This window comes from Pinus tabuliformis, chromosome Q (assembly GCF_031772625.1).
Source record: "Pinus tabuliformis cultivar Carrire ecotype Pingquan chromosome Q, CPIR1, whole genome shotgun sequence".
NCBI lineage: Eukaryota > Viridiplantae > Streptophyta > Pinopsida > Pinales > Pinaceae > Pinus > Pinus tabuliformis.
Window position 1 is genome coordinate 1,304,640,139 of NC_142296.1, and position 18,929 is coordinate 1,304,659,067.

Below are 18,929 nucleotides of genomic sequence, written 5' to 3' on the forward strand. Positions count from 1 at the left end.
GTGCAGAGGAGTGTTGGAACGACAGATGCAGTGGCTAGAACACCAAGTTTGAGCAGCATAGTGCAGAAAGGCAAAGTGCAGTAGTAGCAGCAGCGTAGTGACTTCAGACTCAGAGGAACAACATGGGACTAGCAGCAACCAGATCTTCAGCATCAAGATGCATCTATGCTAAACACTTGTTCAGTAATATGGGATGTTTTTTTCGTTGTTGATGCAGTAGCACTATAGCAACAACAGTTTGCAGTGCAGGGGCAGTTGGCAATGGCGTTGCCAGCAGCAGCGCAGATGCAGAAATTCAAAGGGAGTTGTAGTACAGATGCAGTGTTGACAGTGACAGTGTCAGCGACAATACAGTTGCAGCAACAGTGGAGTAGTTGGTGGACAACATGTCAGAGATCAATAATGCAAAGGACGATGTTATGAAATCAGTGTGATGCTTCAGTGGGAGGCATTACTAGAGCACATTCCTCGCTAAGAGGGAGTGTTGATTTATGGTAGCATCGAATGTGCTCTAAGTCTCAAATTTTGTAGGGAGGCTTGGGTACGTGTATTTCAAAGAATCCAAAAAGCGTTTTGGGAAATTCCATCCGGAAACAATTTTACTAAAATAATTAATTATTGTTAATGGGACCCTAAAGTCTAAAATTAGGAAATTAAAATAATTAATGGGTATTAATGTAACTATGGGTGTAAATTCTAGAAGAAGACGAGGACCAAACAGAAATGATCTTAGCCATCGATTAGCTCCTAATCTGGGCCATTGAATGTCAACGAGGAAATTGTTTAAGGAATCTTGAGGGTCATTTGGAAGACACACAGAGAGTCGATCAATCAAATCGAATTGCTGAAGCTAGAGGCAACGCAGTGATTTCATAGTGATCAAGCAGAGAGGGACAAAGGGAGTTTTGGCTAGAGGATCTTCTCCGGAGCCAAGAATACTCAGCAGAGAGGCAGAGACACACAGAGGAGGCAGCGCAGAGGGCAGAGAGGGTGACGCAGAGCCAGGAAGGGCTCACGCAGGCCCCACGCAGAGCATCGTAGAGGGCAGAGAGGGTGACGCAGAGCCAGGAAGGGCCCACGCAGAGCAACACAGTGGCCTCCAAAGCAGAAGTCCGAGTTTGCTAAGGAGGCTAACGTTTCTGAGCCTAGAGGGCTGGAAAAGGCTTTTGAAGGCAGATTAATTCTCAATTGAGTTGACGGAGGGCCCACGCAGGGGTAGCCCAGAAGTAGCTAGGGAACTCGTAGTTTAGCTGTCGGATCAAGCGGGACTTGCAGTGTAGATTGAGGTAATCTCACCAGTTTCTTCTGCTAAGTGATTTTCTCTATAACTGGATTGTCAGGAAGGCATCCAGTGGTTATATTCAAAAATACTTCACTTAATAATAAAAACCCTCAGATCTACTGCACCGATTTTCCCTCATTGGGTTTTTCTGAGAACGTTTGTCCAAAAACATCTGTGTCATTTGTGTGTATGTTTCTCTATTGTTCAGTTTCTAGTTTCGGCATATTATTTTAAATAGTGAATGTTGCAGTTGTATTTACTTCGATATTTACTGTAGAACACAGTAAATAACTTGTATGTATTAACATCAGTTTGCCGCAGTAAGGATTCTGTGTTTAAGAATTTTCACAGTTCCAACCTCATTGGATTTTATAAGGAAAAAGTAGAATTTTAGATCCCACTCAAAATGCAGCAGACTTAACAGTTTTCAAGATTTCGGGGATTGCAAGGTTTTTATTCGAATCTGTCATGCACGAGAATATGGATATAGCATTTTGATCAAGAGCACCAAGCCCTCTATATACCTCAATGTTGGTGGCAGTGATTGCTGAACTCCTCTGTCATGAACTCTATTATGATTTTTCTATTTTATTTTAATGCCTAGAGGGTGATATTGATGATGATAGGATTCAGTATCGACTTTGATGTATCATTTTTTATTTAGCACATACTACATCATATATATTAGTGCTTTCCCCATATTTATGTGTATAATATTGTTGTTGCTTTATATGTTTAAAATTTTGAAAAAAATGAATATATTTTGTATTTTTTAATGTTTGCTGCAATTTGTCAACCTTTTTCCGATGTTATTTGAGGTGTTTTCCAAAACCTCACCAATTTTTTTTCAATGCCAATTTTATCAACACTATAATAAAGCAAGCATGGTGTCTCTTCTTGTATATGTTCGGACGGGAAATTCATATGCAAACAATGTATGATTGTGTAAGGTATTTTCTGTAAGCATGAACAAAATGTAGGATACACTCTTGGAGAAAAAAGGTCCACGGTTATAGTCTTTTCTCAATTCAATATAATTCTGGTCATAGTAACCTTGCAACATCATCATCATACTCCAAATGTTTGACACTATATGAAAGTCACGATGTCAATCATTTGGAACCTCAATAGAATCCAACAATAAATATTGGTCCAATATCCTAACAATTATATAGTTTCCAATGTTTTTCCTTTTCTATATGGATGCCCAAAGTTTTTAACACTGTGCACTAATGCTATAATTAGAAAACATTATGAAAAAATCCCCCTTTTATCCTCGACAATTTTATATATTCCACTATCGTTTTCTGAATAAAATTTATATATTTAATGCAAGTCACAAAAAACATAATTAGATGTGTAACAGATTTGCATCCCCTCAAGCCCCAAGGGTTAGCTCAACTGGTTGAGTCCCCGTTGTCAAGTACCTCGTCGATTGGGAGGTCACGGGGTAATTCTCCTCGACGCCCTTGGGGTTGGGCCCTGCTAGTCTGGCCGGCAGGCTTTAAAAGATGCTCTTGGGGGTTGATCTGCCCAGATTTTCCTACGGGTAAAAAAAAGATTTGCATCGCCTCAAAGGGCAGCAATGCTTTCTGCCTCTGAACTTAAACAACAAATGGCACAACTTTATCAAAGAAACATTTAACATTAAATTAAAAGGGAACATTATCATGAGCCAAAAAAAGCTTACTTGCCAATAAAATCCTTTGCTTCATATGTCATGACATCAGGAACAGGTGGCCAAGGAATTTTGCGATTAAGAATGTTATCAAAAATTATCTGATACACAAAAGCAAACAGAAAAATGACACACTTCAGCAGCAATAGCTATAGATATAAAACTCTCAACACATATATAGACAATGCATGTATATTTCTTTCTTACTTAATGGAACAAGAAATTCATTAAAAAGAATCAGAAACCAGTAAAATTATTCAACGAATTATGAAAACCAAAATAATCCAAGGAAAACAAATGAGGCTAGTTATTATAACAGTCCTGCATAAAGAGGGTATCCATAATTTATTTATTTTGGAAAAAATGTCTTAATATACAGAAAAATTATTTACAAACAATAGAGCAGAAACTGCAAGGACATACAAACGGAAATCATAACATCTTCTGTAAAGCAACTAGAACTGAAATAAAGTATAAACATGCTAAGCGCTCTAAAGACTCTCCTTTTTTTTGTCAACAAAGGCCCTTAGCAAGGAAACAACGGCATATATCATCATGCCAAAATGGAGCCAACAATGAGCGAACTCATTCTCAAAAACAGATTAACATTGGATCTTCCAGAGAATGAATAAAGCAGAAATCGTCAAGCAATGCCAACTAAGCGTAAAAACAAATCAAACAAAGGACTGACAATCTCCAAACAATGCAGTACAAAAATAGGTGATTCCATAAAGCAACATTTAACACTGATTCTGCATGAACTTCCAGCAACTTCTAGCAAACTGGCACTCCCAAAAAATGTGCTTCAGTCTCCAATAGATTACAGACAGGGCCCACGCCATCAAAGACTTCACTCTTAGCCAAATAAGTTTTGGATGATGTTGCCCCCTTCTATGGTGTGAAGAAATTTTGATCACATTGTTAGTTTTTGTAGCATCGGAGGTGTTCTAGTCTCAAAATTTTGTGGAGAGGCTAAAACACAAGAGTTCTCCATAACCTAGAAATCGTTTATGGAAATTCCACATATAAGTGTCGCAATTAGATTATTAGCCTATTTTTAATTATTTCCTTAGTCTAAACTTAGAAAAGGGGTTAACTAATCATAATTAATTGAGATAAGGTGTGAAACATCTAGAAACTCACACGGATCGACTCCGATATGATCTTAGTCCTTGATTAAGTTTTAATCTTGGTCGTTGGAGTCCTAACAGAAGATTATAAGAAGAAGTCAATGGATAGATGGAAAACATACACACAGAGATCAATTTCCTTGGAGAGTTTGATTATTCTAGAGAGCGGTTGTTGCCGGAAGAGTTTGAGCTTCAAAAAGGAAGCAGAGACAGAGAGGGGCAGGGACAGTGAGTACAGAGGAGAGTTTTTCCAGGGACATCAATTTTGCTGAAGGAGAGAGAAATTCAGTGGTTGTTGGTCCAATAATCCTCCAAGAGGTCAAGCGAATTTCTCTGAGAGGTAGAGTCAGCTAGGACGTCATTTTTCTTGTTGTTCCAGGCATAGCACCTTGGGGTCTACACAAGCACTACGCAGAGGCTCAAAGGTTGCACAACTGGCCAGATTTGTCAGTCAATGTAATGACCCACCTATAGCTATAAATAAAATACAAGTATTAGCATACATACGAGGCCTCCATATGATAGCTACATATGTATGGACCCGTATGTAACGCACTATATATATAATAAACCCTCAAACGAACAGAAATGTTAGTTTTAATGTTTAAAATTTTAATTTGTAAATTAAAATTTATGAAATTAAATAAAATTAATTAAATTAAAATTATAAATTAAATAAATTAAATTAAATCATTAAAATAATAAATAAACTTTATTAAATCAAATTTAGATATTCGAATAAAATCACCAAATCAAATCAGATTTTGTTTTATAAAATCAACACGTATCAAAATTAGGACACGGAGATGGAGGAAGTCGGTGAACGGGAACTTATAAGGAGGGGGCAGTTGGAGGAAAGGGGGGTCAAAAGGAGGAGGAAAATTTGTAACACAGAATTTTTCAACAGAAAAGACTGAGCCTTGTTTGTTCTGAAGTTTTTGGGCACGGGGGAACAGAGTGCAGCAATTGAGAAGCATTCTGGACTGAGTACCTAGGTTGTACTTAGTTTGGCTGGGAGGTTATGGTCTTTTGGTAACGGGAGTGAGAGCTGGAGCAATTCTGAAGCCTCTTCATCCGCAGGAAACCAGGTAGGTACTTCTCATCAAATCAATCAATTTGATATATGAAATTTTGTTAAATTTCAGAGCATGTTCATAAAGATTTCATATCCTGTTCAAAGTAAAAAGCTGTTTAAATTATTTTCAGTCTTTACATTTTATGATTTCATATCATGTTCAGAGTAAAAAAACTGTTATAATTATTTTCAGTCTTTACATTTGGTGTCAGAGCCATGTTCAAACTCTCGGATCTATTAGGTCTGAATTTCAGAGCCAAAAGTCTGTACATTAAATATGGAAGCAAAGAATGAGAACCACAATTAACCCATCCATTAAGGAAATATCTAAGCTTAACCCATCCACTGAGAATTGAATCCTTATGTTGTGATTCAGTTAAAAGTCTGCTCTGAGTTTTCATTAAATTCCTTCGCCTCAGCCAACTGAGGACTACTTGTTTAGCTTGAAGAACAATCTCAGATCAGAATTGGCTGCAACACTTGAACCACTCCCGAATTTTCCAGCAAAAGGATTCCAGCTACGTATTCGGTTGCCCAACTCCTCATCATCATTCTGTTAGCGGAGCCATTCTTTGCAAATGGCTTTAGATGGTCATTCTGCACCGGCTTAAATCCTTGGTTACCAATATTCTCCCCAAATGCACTGGAAAATGGCGCAAAAGCACTTGATCTTTGATTCATATCGCACTTGAAGTAATATCTGATTGGACTCCGTATTGAATTTGACTGAAAAGGATTGTATTCGCATTTTCAACCCCAAGCTATTCTTGCTATGAAATAATTTACCAGTAAAGGCGGCAGATTACCCTTGGATGAATTTAAATTCCTTCGCACCTTCATCAACCTCGGCCTCTGAGTAGCAATAGGTCTATTTCTCTGAGAGCTTTTTAACTGCAAGCTTGGCTGCTAGAGAGTCCCGCTGCACCGCGTGATTGCGGAATACAAAATCCGATTTGAAATGCGACCTGAGCTCTGAAAGCCGTGCACGATATCCCTGCCATTCTAAATAATGGCAAGCAAATTTGAAAGGGAATTAACTTATTGAATATACCCACACCGCATCATGCAGGCGTGTTATAGTGGAGACGCGTGTACCAAACTTGGTTATCGTGGTCGAGGAAATAATTTTATTTGAATTAAGGTGTCAAGCAATGAATCAAGGTGTTAAGCGATGAATTAAGGTGTCAAGGGATGAATCAGGTGTCAAATATGTAAACCGCCGGAGTCAAACCTTAATTCATATCGTAACCATATATTAAATTATTTACAGTCTTTATGGATGTTATAAGCAATGTTCCCTTTTCCGCGACCTCCATAGACAATGCCTTTCAAATGGCTTTGAAATAGGGCAACGAACCACATCGAGTATTCGTTAGAAGCGAGATAGATTACAAAGCTTCCCCTCCAAGCATTCCGACTCAATATTGCAGCCATGGATGTTATAAGTGATGTTCCTTTTTCCGTGGATAATTATTCGGTAGACAAGTTATTCCGCAGATAAGTGCCTTTTTATTCTCGACCAATAATTTATCAACCGAGAAGTTATTCGGTATATAAGTGAGGTTTCTTTTGGTAAATAACCCTATATTAAATTATTTATAGTCCTTTATACTATATCATGAATATACATCATCAATATATATTACATCGGTTATACTATATCATAAATTATTTACAGTCCTTAAGTTAAATTAATGCGGGTGCGGGTCATTTAAAATATATGATATATGGTTATATATATAGCGATACTGAATGTTGGAGCGTTGATTATACTAAAGAGAATGCAATAAAATGATGGTTCGTTGGATATAACAAACCCACCACTTGGTCAAATAATCAACCCCAGTTACACAGGAAGAAAAACTCATTCACACACACATCCATGCCTTATGCCAACATAACACAACTACGAAAGTATGCGATATAAAATACGAAAGTATCGGGCAGGGGTTTTGAACCGCCAACCTTCCTATAGTAAATTTATTAAATAAATTCTATGATTTGGATGGAATTGAAAATACTTATATTTTAAAAATATTTTTTTTAGGTTGTCATTACAAATTCAGTGAGAGTCTGAAACAACTAGATTAAATGATATCAATTTAAGCTACAAGGTAAATAATTAAAGAATACATTACTGAGACAAAGAAATTGTTATCAATGCTTATTATACTATACATTATATAAATAGGGCCTTTGGACTTAATAAATGTGATGAATTATAATTTAGTATCATATCTTTGGACAGGCCACGTCCCATTTGCAAAGATTATTCAATTGTTTCAATACTCTTAATCGATACTTATTTATTTTTAAATTTGTTATTGATAATAATATTTAATTGTAAAGTATTTTTTTTAAATAAATGAAGCTGAGACTCCATAATGACGAAGTACTCATAGATTCCCGCTATTAATCTTTGGTAATTGTTTCAATACTCTTAATCGATACTTATATCGAAGCTCTTTTATGCTTTTTGTTGTAGAGAAAATTTCGATATTAATAAATACGAAGGGCAAGTTCAACTTTGGTTGAACAAATAACCGTTTTGCGAGACACTATTTTGTGGGCAAGGTCCATTTTGGTCGAAACAAATATCTAACTTATACAAATATATATTAACCATATCAATATTTACAACAACAACAACAAACGTACGTGTCATAAGTACAAATTTTATATTAAATTACATATTTAACTTTATATGTGATGCCATATTTATACACTTGGTGAGGACTTATGACCAGTCGCGTAAAACTATATATAGAAGACGATTGAATTTATATATATTTGCAGACATTGCTTCCATGACTAAGCAAATTAAATTTTAATGTTTTTAAATGATATATAATTATTTTAAGATTATTCATTAAAAATAAAAAAAATTGAGTAATATATATTAGATTATATTACGTTTTTATTTTATATATAGTTAGGCATAAATATTTTAGGCTATTATTTATGTTATGTTACAATGATTATGATAATAATCTAATTTAAAGACTCATGCATTAGAATAGTATTATTACGCATTAGGGTAGGATTCCCTGCATTAGGACAAGGAGGTCGCGAGACCACCCTCCTTGACCTCGGTACCAGTAAGACCTGCCTAGCAGGTAAAAATAGCAAAAAAAACTATACCCGTTTGTAAATTTGAAATTGAAAAACTAAGTGTTAAATCTGAAAGTATACCTCAAATTTTTACAAATTTTATTGTGTATACCAAGAAACACTACAATGGTAAGGACATATCAGCGACGACGACGTGATCAGGAAGCATCACCATCATTAATGCCACCATCGTCGTCATCACCATCTCCATTGCCACCACCATCATCATCGCCTCCATCGAGACCATCATCAATACCAATCGCTCCAGCACCAGAGTTGACTATGATAATGCATTCATTAGAAGCCTTATTGGAAACATTAAAAGGGTCAACAATGGCTAAGACCAAAGAAGAACCTCAACCCTTAGCAACCAATTCAACGGAACCAAAGAATTTTGAGTATAAAAGATCAAAGGAAGATATTTCTAGGGAGCTTCAGAAAATTAAACTCCCAGATTTTCAGGAGGTCGAGCTGGAGAATGTGCTAAGGCATGGTTAGAAGGAATGAACAGATGTTTTAAATTAAGAGAGTACTCTTCTTTTGCAAAAACAAAAATTGTTGTATTTCAATTAAAGGAAAGTGCCTTGATTTGGTGGGGAAATCTAGAAAAACAACTACACCTCACAACGGATAATGTCCCTTGGGAATTGTTCAACGAAAGATTCTGTGCTAAGTATTTACCTCCATATTTTCAAGAACAACAAGCTGGAGCCTTTCAGACATTAATTCAAGGTAATAAATCAGTGGAAGAATATGAAATAAGGTTTATGGAGCTTGTGAAATACATTCACTACTTAGATTCTGATGAACGTCAAGCTGAACGCTTCATATTTGGGTTAAACCCTCGCATCAGGGCCTTGGTTAGGATGTGGAAACCATCATCAGTAGCCGAGGCGGTAGAATGTGGCCGCTATGCAGAGGATCATCTAGGAACCAAAAAGGATGTTGGGCCAACAGAACCTCTACAATTAGGGTTTCCAGGAAAGACTCCCTGAAATTTCTTCAGAGGAAGTAGCTCAAGACCACCTTATGGTAATAGATTTACCCCAAGAAATGTAGGAGCAAGAGCTCCCATGGAAATTAATACTATAGTCGTTGAAGCATCAAACACAAGTCCATGGAAATCTCGTGGAACTGCTAATAGAGGAAGAAATTCGAGAGGAATCAGTATGAGAGGGCGAAGCTCTTTATCTAGAAACTCACAATATGATTCAAGAGGACTGACCCAGGTAAATTGTTGGGGAAGTGGAGGACCACATTTTCAACGTGATTGTTCAGAAGCTTCATCAAGTATATTTCGAAGGGCAGAAAAAGAACCAATATCAAATACTCAAGGCAATCATAGGATCCATGCAGTAGTCAACAACAATCAAGCAGCACACCAATCCACTGTAGTGGAATCCTCAAGTATTATTAATGGTATAAAATTCAAAATCTTATTTGATACAGGTGCCACAGATAGTTTCATTTCGTCATATGCATTAAAGAAATGTGGGTTGGCAGCTCGCAGGCAAAATGATTTCAAACAGGTAGAAATGGCCTCAAGAGAACTCCAATCCATAGACTTAAGTGTGGATCAATGCAAAATTGATCTAGGGATCTGTTCAACTAAATTTAAAGTTTATGTCACAATCCGAGGAACTTATGATCTTGTCATAGGTATGGATTGGTTAGAAGCACATCAAGCTTGGGTAGACTGTTATGGGAAAAGAATTCTCATATAAATGATGAAGGAAAGGCAATCCAAATTCAAGGTATCAAGAGAAAAGTATCTTTACGCTACATATCAGCAATGAAAATGAAGCGTTGCTTAAGGAAAGGTTGTCAAGCATATGTAATTCAAGAAGTAAGTAAAGAAAAAGGACCATCCTTAGAACAATATCCGGTGCTAGCCGAATTTCTAGATGTATTTCCAAAAGAACTACGAGGATTACCCCCCGAACGAGAGCTACACATCACCATAGAATTGAAACCTAGTACTCAACCAATCTTTAAAACACCTTATAGAGTGACAGCTCTGGAACTTCAAAATTTACAAATTCAATTGAAGGAACTATTGGGTATAGGACATATTCGACCCAGTATATCACCTTGGGGTGCTCCTATCATTTTTGTCAAGAAAAAATATGGATCCCTAAGATTATGCATAAATTATTGAGACTTGAATCGAGCTACAGTAAAGAATCGATATCCTATGCCTCGAATTGATGACCTCTTCGATCAAATGAAAGGAGTTGTTATCTTTTCAAAAATTGATCTTCGATCAGGCTATCATCAGCTAAGGATTTCCGAAAACGATATTTCTAAGACTGCATTCCGAACACGCTTCGGGCATTATGAATTTACTGTGGTACCATTTGGATTAACTAATGCACCAGCAATATTCATGAATCTTATGAACAGTGTTTTCCGCAAATATCTTGATCAATTTGTACAAGTCTTTTTAGATGATATACTCATCTACTCCAAGAATGAGAAAGAGCATGAAGACCATTTACGGATAGTATTATCCTGCCTCAGAAAACACCAGTTATATGGAAAGTTATCCAAGTGTTCGTTCTTTCAGGAAAAGATTCATTACTTAGGTCATATCATATCAGGTGAAGGGATTTCAGTAGACCCTGAGAAGGTAAAACCAATCATGGAATGGCCAATACCGAAAAACACACATGAAGTACGAAGCTTTATGGGTTTAGCCGGTTACTACCGAAGATTTGTGGAAGGATTCTCCAAAATTGCAAAGTCGATTACAACTCTTCAACATAAAGGTGTTAAGTATGAATGGACTGAGGAATGTAATAAAGCATTCTCTGAACTCAAAAGACTACTGACCAGTGCACCAATCTTAAGAGTCCCTGATATGGACAAAGATTTTACGGTATGTACTGATGCATCCAAACATGGGTTAGGTGCAGTATTAATGCAAGATAGAGGAGTAATAGCGTATGTCTCAAGAAAGTTAAAGCCTCATGAAGAACTCTACGCTACTCATGATTTAAAGGTAGCCGCCGTAGTACTAGCTTTAGAGATTTGGAGACACTATCTAGTGGGGCAAAGTTTTATGCTTAAAAGCAATCATCAAAGTCTACAATATTTGTTCACCCAAAGAGACTTGAATGCTAGACAAAGACGATGGAGTGAATTCCTAAGTGAATATGACTTTGGAATATCATATATTAAAGGAAAAGAAAATGTAGTGGCAGATGCTTTAAGCAGAAGACCCGGATATTTTCTCTCATACCTATCAAAGTAGACTTAAGGCAACGAGTACTAGAACATCTAATAAAAGATAGCCGATATTTAAAGGTAAGATCTAGTCTTGAAAGTAAGAAGCCAAAAGAATCTAAGTTTGAAGAATATGAAGTAGAAAATGATGAAATATTACAATTTCATGGAAGGATGTATATTCCTGATAATAAGGATCTTCTGGACACCATCCTTAAGGAAGTCCACAGAGCAGTATATTGTGCACATCCTGGAGTAAAGAAAATGTATACTGATACCAAGAAACTCTTCTTCTGGTCGGGCATGAAACGTGATATCGTTCAATTTGTTGCAAGATGTTTGGAATGTCAACAAGTAAAAGCTGATCATTGTCATCCAGCAGGTCTCTTACAACCTCACAACATTCCTATGACCAAATGGGAGATCATTTCTATGGATTTTATCACTGGACTACCTCTTATTTTTCAAAGACACAATGCTATTCTGGTGGTAGTGGATAAATTAACAAAAAGTGTCAATTTCATTCCCGTAAGAGATACTTATGAAGTTGCTGACGTAGCTAGAGTATTCATAAATGAAATTATCAGATTTCATGGAGTACCTAAGAAGATCATATCAGATAGAGATTCACGATTCACTTCAAGATTCTGGACTTGCATGCAGACAACCTTAAGAACTCAACTAAATTTAAGTACAGCTTATCATCCTAAAACTGATGGGAAAACAGAGAGGGTAAATCAAGTACTTGAAGATATGTTAAGGATATATGTCATGGATCAACAATCGCACTGGGAAAAGTACTATTCCTTAGTCAAATCTGCATACAATAACAGTTACCACAGTTCAATCAGAATGCTTCCATTTGAAGCATTATATGCCAAGTCTTGTAGAACACCATTAAGTTGGGACAAGTTAGAAGATCGAGTGATAATAGGGCCAGAATTAATCCAAGAAATGGAGGAGCAAGTAAAACAAATTAGGCAATAGTTAAAAGAAACATAGGATAGACAAAAGAGTTACACTGATGCTCATAAAGCTTATAGGAAGTATGAAGTAGGGGATCAGATTTTCATCCGCATCAAACCGAATAAAAGTACTATTCGATTCGGAAAAGGGACAAAGTTGTCACCCCAATTTATTGGACCATTTAAAGTCATGGAAAGAGTTGGACCTATCGCCTATCGTCTTGCACTGCCACCTCACTTGCATAAATTTCATAATGTATTTCATGTATCTGTATTAAGGCATTACATAGTTGACCAATCTCATAACCTTCAATGAAAGGAACTGCAGGTATCAGACAAAGGAATCATATCGGTTGAACCATTATGTATACTGGAACGTAGGGTTCGACAACTCAGGAATCGTCTGGTAGACCAAGTTAAGGTCCAATGGGACAAATATAGTCTTGGATCGGCTACTTGAGAAGATACGGAAATCATATGTCAAAAATACCCCAGCTTGTGTCAATTTTGAAGAAATTTAAACCATGTTTTGTATATATTTACTTTACTTTAAATCAGAAACTCAGTACCATTTTGGAATGATCACATATAAACGTGAATTTGTATGATATGTTATCTGTTTAATTCCACTGGTACGTGGATACCAAGACAGAATATATTATTGATCTTACTAAATTATAGTTATCAAAGTAAAGTTTAACTATTTGAGTAATTTTGCTTTTGATGGGAATTAAGATATTATAATTTTGTTTCATTTATGCATATCGATATGATGATGAGATAGAAATAAAAGAATGATTACATTTTAAATATGACAACTAATAACATGAGTAGAATATGGCCAAGTATGTTATATTGTAGTTAACATGTATGAATTATACATAAACTATTTGTTTTGAATATGTTGATGCATATTTTATAAATGCATGGACAAGTGTTTATGTTGCAGATAATATCGTTACCAAGATGACCACGTGATGACAAAAACTTCAGAAAAATTAAGGCTCAAAGAGATTCCATGATAGGGTGTTAACCCTGTTCCCACTAATAGGGGTGGAGGTATTACCCACCGTTTATCCTCTGAAACCTGAAGTCATGGGAAGACTGTGAGAATCACGCTCCCCTAGACGTGTGATGATGACTCCCAAGTGCCTACTGGGCAATCAGGTTGATATAATCGACGCTAATACCCTTAAAATCCTATGAATGGTTAGTCAATATAGTTGATGCCATGGCATACTCTAGTAGAGAACAGATAGGATAGAAGCGGAAGAGATTAAGAAGGATATGATGATTACAGAATAGTTGGGAAACCAACTGGGGCAAAACATGAATATTATAGTTGTAAAATTTTAAAAATATTAAAGAAAACAAATTCAATTTTATAATTGGAAAGACTTATATACTCATAATAATCATTAATATATTTTAGAAATCCTAACTTTGGGACGAAGTTTTTGGAAGGAGGGATATATGTAATGACCCACCTATAGCTATAAATAAAATACAAGTATTAGCATACATATGAGGACTCCATACGATAGCTACGCTAAGTTGCAGGAAACCTTGGAGAAGGGTCTGTTTCCGGTCGGAAACGAAACGGAAACTCGTACCATACGGCCTGGAAACTCGTTTTCGGCCGTACTAGCCCGTTTCTCGAGGAGGAAACGTGGCCAATGCGGCCGAAAACGAGTTTCTAGGCCATACAACGGAGTTTCCTCTTCTAACTTGACTTTTTCTTGTATTTTTTTTTTATTTTTTCACTTCTAATTTTTTATTGGGCGACGAAAATATCTTTTGGATGCTTCTAGATGCCTCTCAAGTTATAAAAAAGAGGATTTTTTTGAGTGGGACAACCTAATGTTCAAGCCTATGGCCCTAGTGTTGATATGTAGTTCACAGTAATGTTAAATGCTTAAAGTAAAAGTGACATTCTCCTTTATTTTTCATTTTCATCCTTTTACTTAAATTTTTAACATTACCATGAAATGACTCAGGATGTCTGAGAGTGGTTTCGCCCTCATTGGATTTCATATGGAGAAATTAGAATTTTAGATCTCACTCAAAATCCAGCAGACTTCTCTGTTTTTTAGGATTTCAGGATTGCGGGAATTGCAATGTTTCCATTGGATTTTGTCACGTACTAGGGTATGGAACTTGTATTTAATCAAGATAACCAAGCTCTCTATAAAGGTGAGACTCCCAATAATCAAGAGCAAGTAGGGTACTAGGGTATGGAACTCATATTTAACCAAGAGCACTAAGCTCGTTCCATTATGTAGGAGGAGACTCCCAATCAAGCACAAGACAAGAAACTAGAAATTTCTCATGGTTGATTTTGGATATTGCTATTTTCATTATGTGATCATTCATGAGTAAATGTGATGTAAATTTAGAGACTTATACTTTATGCATTGACAATTTAACCATAATGTAATAAATTAGAATGTATCATATATGCTTTATGATTGCACATATTTCTTAAATGTCCTAATATATATATATATATATATATATATATAGATTGCGTTTCCCCATTTCCAAAATTTGGGGGGTTCACGTTTCGTATCATGCCCATTTCGGAAACTCGTACCCGTTTCCCTGTTTCGTGCAACTTAGTAGCTACGTATGTATGGACCCGTATGTAACGCACTATATATATAATAAACCCTAAAACGAATAGAAATGTCAGTTTTAATGTTTAAGATTTTAATTAGTAAATTAAAATTAATGAAATTAAGTACGATTAATTAAATTATAAATTATAAATTAAATAAATTAAATTAAATCATTAAAATAATAAATAAACTTTATTAAATCAAATTTAGATATTGGAATAAAATCACCAAATCAAATCAGATTTTGTTTTTAAAAATCCACACGTATCAATATTTGGACACGAAGATGGAGGAAGTCAGCGAACGGGAACTTATGAGAAGGAAGGGGCAGTTGGAGGAAAGGGGGGTCAAAAGGAGGAGGAAAATCGGTAACATAGAATTTTTCAACAGAAAATACTGAGTCTTGTTTGTTCTGAAGTTTTTGGGCACGGGGGAACAAAGTGTAGCAATTGAAAAGCATTCTGGACTGAGTACCTAGGTTGTACTTAGTTTGGCTAGGAGGTTATGGTCTTTTGGTAACGGGAGCGAGAGCTAGAGCAATTTTGAAGCCTCTTCATCCACAGGAAACCAGGTAGGTACTTCTCATCAAATCAATCAATTTGATATATGAAATTTTGTTAAATTTCAGAGCATGTTCATAAAGATTTCATATCCTGTTCAGAGTAAAAAGTTGTTTAAATTATTTTCAGTCTTTACATTTTATGATTTCATATCCTATTCAGAGTAAAAAAAAACTGTTATAATTATTTTCAGTCTTTACAGTCATCGGAACAAGATCAGGCGTGGTGTTGAGGTATTTTCCTCACAGATATTTCGGCCAGATTATTTTGTTGTTTGGATTGTCAGTTCAGTATCCATAGATTGTACTCAAATTTTCATTATTGCATAATAATAAAAACCCTCAGCTACTGCATCTATTTTCATAACTTGGATTTTTCCAGGGACTTTAGTCCAAAAATAACTGTGTCAAATTTTTATGTGTGCGCTAGAATATTTCTCAGCTTCCTACACTATTATTTCTGTGGTTTTATTTGTGAAGGTTGTAGTGTGATTTATTCAATATTTGTCGTAGCAAATAAACTTTTAATTAATTAACAATTAGAAGAATTAATTCCAAATATTGCAATAACATTTAGGGCTTGAAATTTTCACATGGTATCTTCTCAATTGAGTTGACACAGGGCTTTAGAAGCTGACACAGGGCCCACGCTGGGGTAGCGTAGAAGTAGCCAGGAGGGCTAAATTTCCACGTCCCTTCTATCATGTTCCATCCAGCCAACTCTAGTCAATTCCACCGCAACCCAACCATCCATCAACACCATTAAACTGCAACTGTTTTTTTTTCCTCGACGCCACAGTCAAGGGTCGTGATCAACCGTCGAACCAGTCAAGTTCAATCTTCTATATCCCCACTGCTTGATAGTCCCCAAAAACAATTCCGTCAATGCTAATCTTTTTACACAGGTCAACCAAACAGTGTGACTTTACAGGGACATTAAAACATTAATTCATGTCATATAATTACGTATAATTACATAATAGTTTGTAATAAATCTCTGACAATGTTATGAATTAAATTCAATTAATTAAAAATTAGTTTAATTCTTTTAATATATATATTAAAAAAATAGAGTTACTTAAAAAAAAAACGTAGATCCACATTAATATCACCAACAAATTATACATGTTGAGGTACCACGTGACCAGTCACATTATCAAAAATGACGTGAGCAAAGTGAAGACAATTGTTCGAGGTTAAAGTGAAGAAAACTGTCAACGTTAAGCTTTGAGGACAAAGCTTCTGAAGGAAGGGGCTATGTTACGAATATAAATTATATAAAAAATAAATAAATGTAAATACTAAATAATCAAGTAATGATTATGTTAAGTAGTCATTAGTAAAGTGAAAAGGCATGTCGAAAAGACATGCCCAATCATGAAAGGACACCTACCTAGGTATATAAGCAGGGCCTCATTGTGACATTCAATCATCACTTGTACATTTTATGTATAATAAATTATTATTACAAATACCTTTTGTGTATTTTGACATTAAAAACAATAAGCTATAAGTTTGGCTGCTTTAGTTTCTAGAATATTCACACCATAACTTAATTAATTCTGATTAATTAGTCATATTCCCTAAGTTTAGACTTAGGGAATATTTAAAAACTGAACAATAATCTAATTAAGGCATTTCTAGGCAGAATTTTTAGAAACGATTTATGGGTTTTGGAGATCTCATGCATTCTAGCCTCTCCACAAAATTTCAAGGCTAGAACACATCTGATGCTACAAAAACTAACACTCCCTCTTAGCGAGGAATGTGTTCTAGTGCTCTACTGCTCAACCTGTAGCAACACCCTGTCTTTGCATCATCTCCTGTCACGCTGCCGATGTCTGGCCATACTACCCACCAACTACTGCGCAACTCTAATATGCGTTGCATCCGTGTAGCTGTTGACCCTGCTGAACTATTGCCAACAGTGCACCTGCACTGCAACTCCCTCTCCATCTGTTGTTGCTACAACTGCAACAACTGCCACTGAGAAGCATCCTAAATATTGAATAAACTATGATCAATATGATGCATATGTCACGCGAGTCCTGACTGCTAATAGTATTTGCGTTGTCACTGAAGAATCTGCGTTGTTGTTGACTCTGCATTATGCCACCTACACTGTTGTCAACTCTACATCGCGCTCCTCAACATCTGACTACTACTAAACTCTACATCTGTCACTCTGGCATCTGACTGCATCTACTATCACTAATCCATCCCGCTACTAAATATTGTGGGCTCTCTTAGGAAGGTATTGATCCAACAGGTGGACTTCCTCAAGGATCCTACCCATCTGACACACTAGAGTCTCATACTCCTCCTCCTGGATCTGGTGCCCCACTATCTCCCTTTAAGCCTAGTCCTTGGATAGGACTCTTCTTTTCTTTGCAACTTGCACTTCCCTCGGTATCTTCCTTCGGCAGTCGGAAGTCGATTTGTTGCCCAAATCTGCATTCAGGCTAACTCGCATGGCCTCCTCTGGAAATCTCGTACAGTCATCCCTACAAAGCTTCAAAATCTGTGAGACTCAAAACTCGGGAAAATAAACCCGAAAATATCCCTCTTTCCCCATGCTCGGTTGTTGGATCTGCTACTCGCACTCCCTTCTGGAGTGAGAAGATCTACTCACAACTACTTCCAATCTGCAACTGGAAAAATTAGATCTCTAAAACTTGAGATCCCCTGAGAGAAATTTTCCCTCAGCTGTGTGTGCTTCTTCTTCCTTTCACCTGATGCTGACTCTGCTCTACCAAGCTGCTGCAAAAACCACTGCGTCTTGCTAGAGATCTACTCAACCAAAAAAAATTGAGTTGCTCCCTCTGCCTCTAGAATCAATCAATCTGGACAAATCGAAATTTTCTTTCCCTCACTCAGAAAAATGGAACCTCCTCAAGTAATTCAACCTCCTACCAAAATGATTGTGTTGCTCTTGGGGATTTTGGCCTATTGCCCTCAATGAAAAGCGAAATCCCTTCTCTCTTTGCCTTTGAGCTCTCTGACTAGTCAATTGCACTCTGATACCATGTGAAAATTCCGAAACCCATATCCTATTGCAACAACTGAAATTATTCTCCTAATTGTTAATTAAATTTAACAATTTATTTACAGTTTCTTATAGCAAATACTGAATAAATCACACTACAAATAAAACCACGGAAGAATAAACACTGGAAGAAATGCTAACACACATAAATTTACACAGTTATTTTTGGACCAAAATCCCTGGAAAAATCCAACTTGGGAAAATTGATGCAGCAGCTGAGGGTTTTATTATTATGCAACG

At 36.3% G+C, this 18,929-nt stretch overlaps 1 protein-coding gene across 1 annotated transcript in view; it reads right to left on the reverse strand.

Moving 5' to 3' along the window:
- LOC149224623 (putative serine/threonine protein kinase IRE4) overlaps nucleotides 1-18,929 on the reverse strand; it is a gene marked incomplete at its 5' end in the record, with an annotated part of 486,106 nt that overhangs the window by 246,053 nt on the left and 221,124 nt on the right. The window contains one exon of the mRNA XM_089388232.1: nucleotides 2,973-3,061. Coding sequence (XP_089244358.1) covers nucleotides 2,973-3,061 — 89 coding nt within the window. The remainder of the gene's footprint in view (nucleotides 1-2,972; nucleotides 3,062-18,929) is intronic.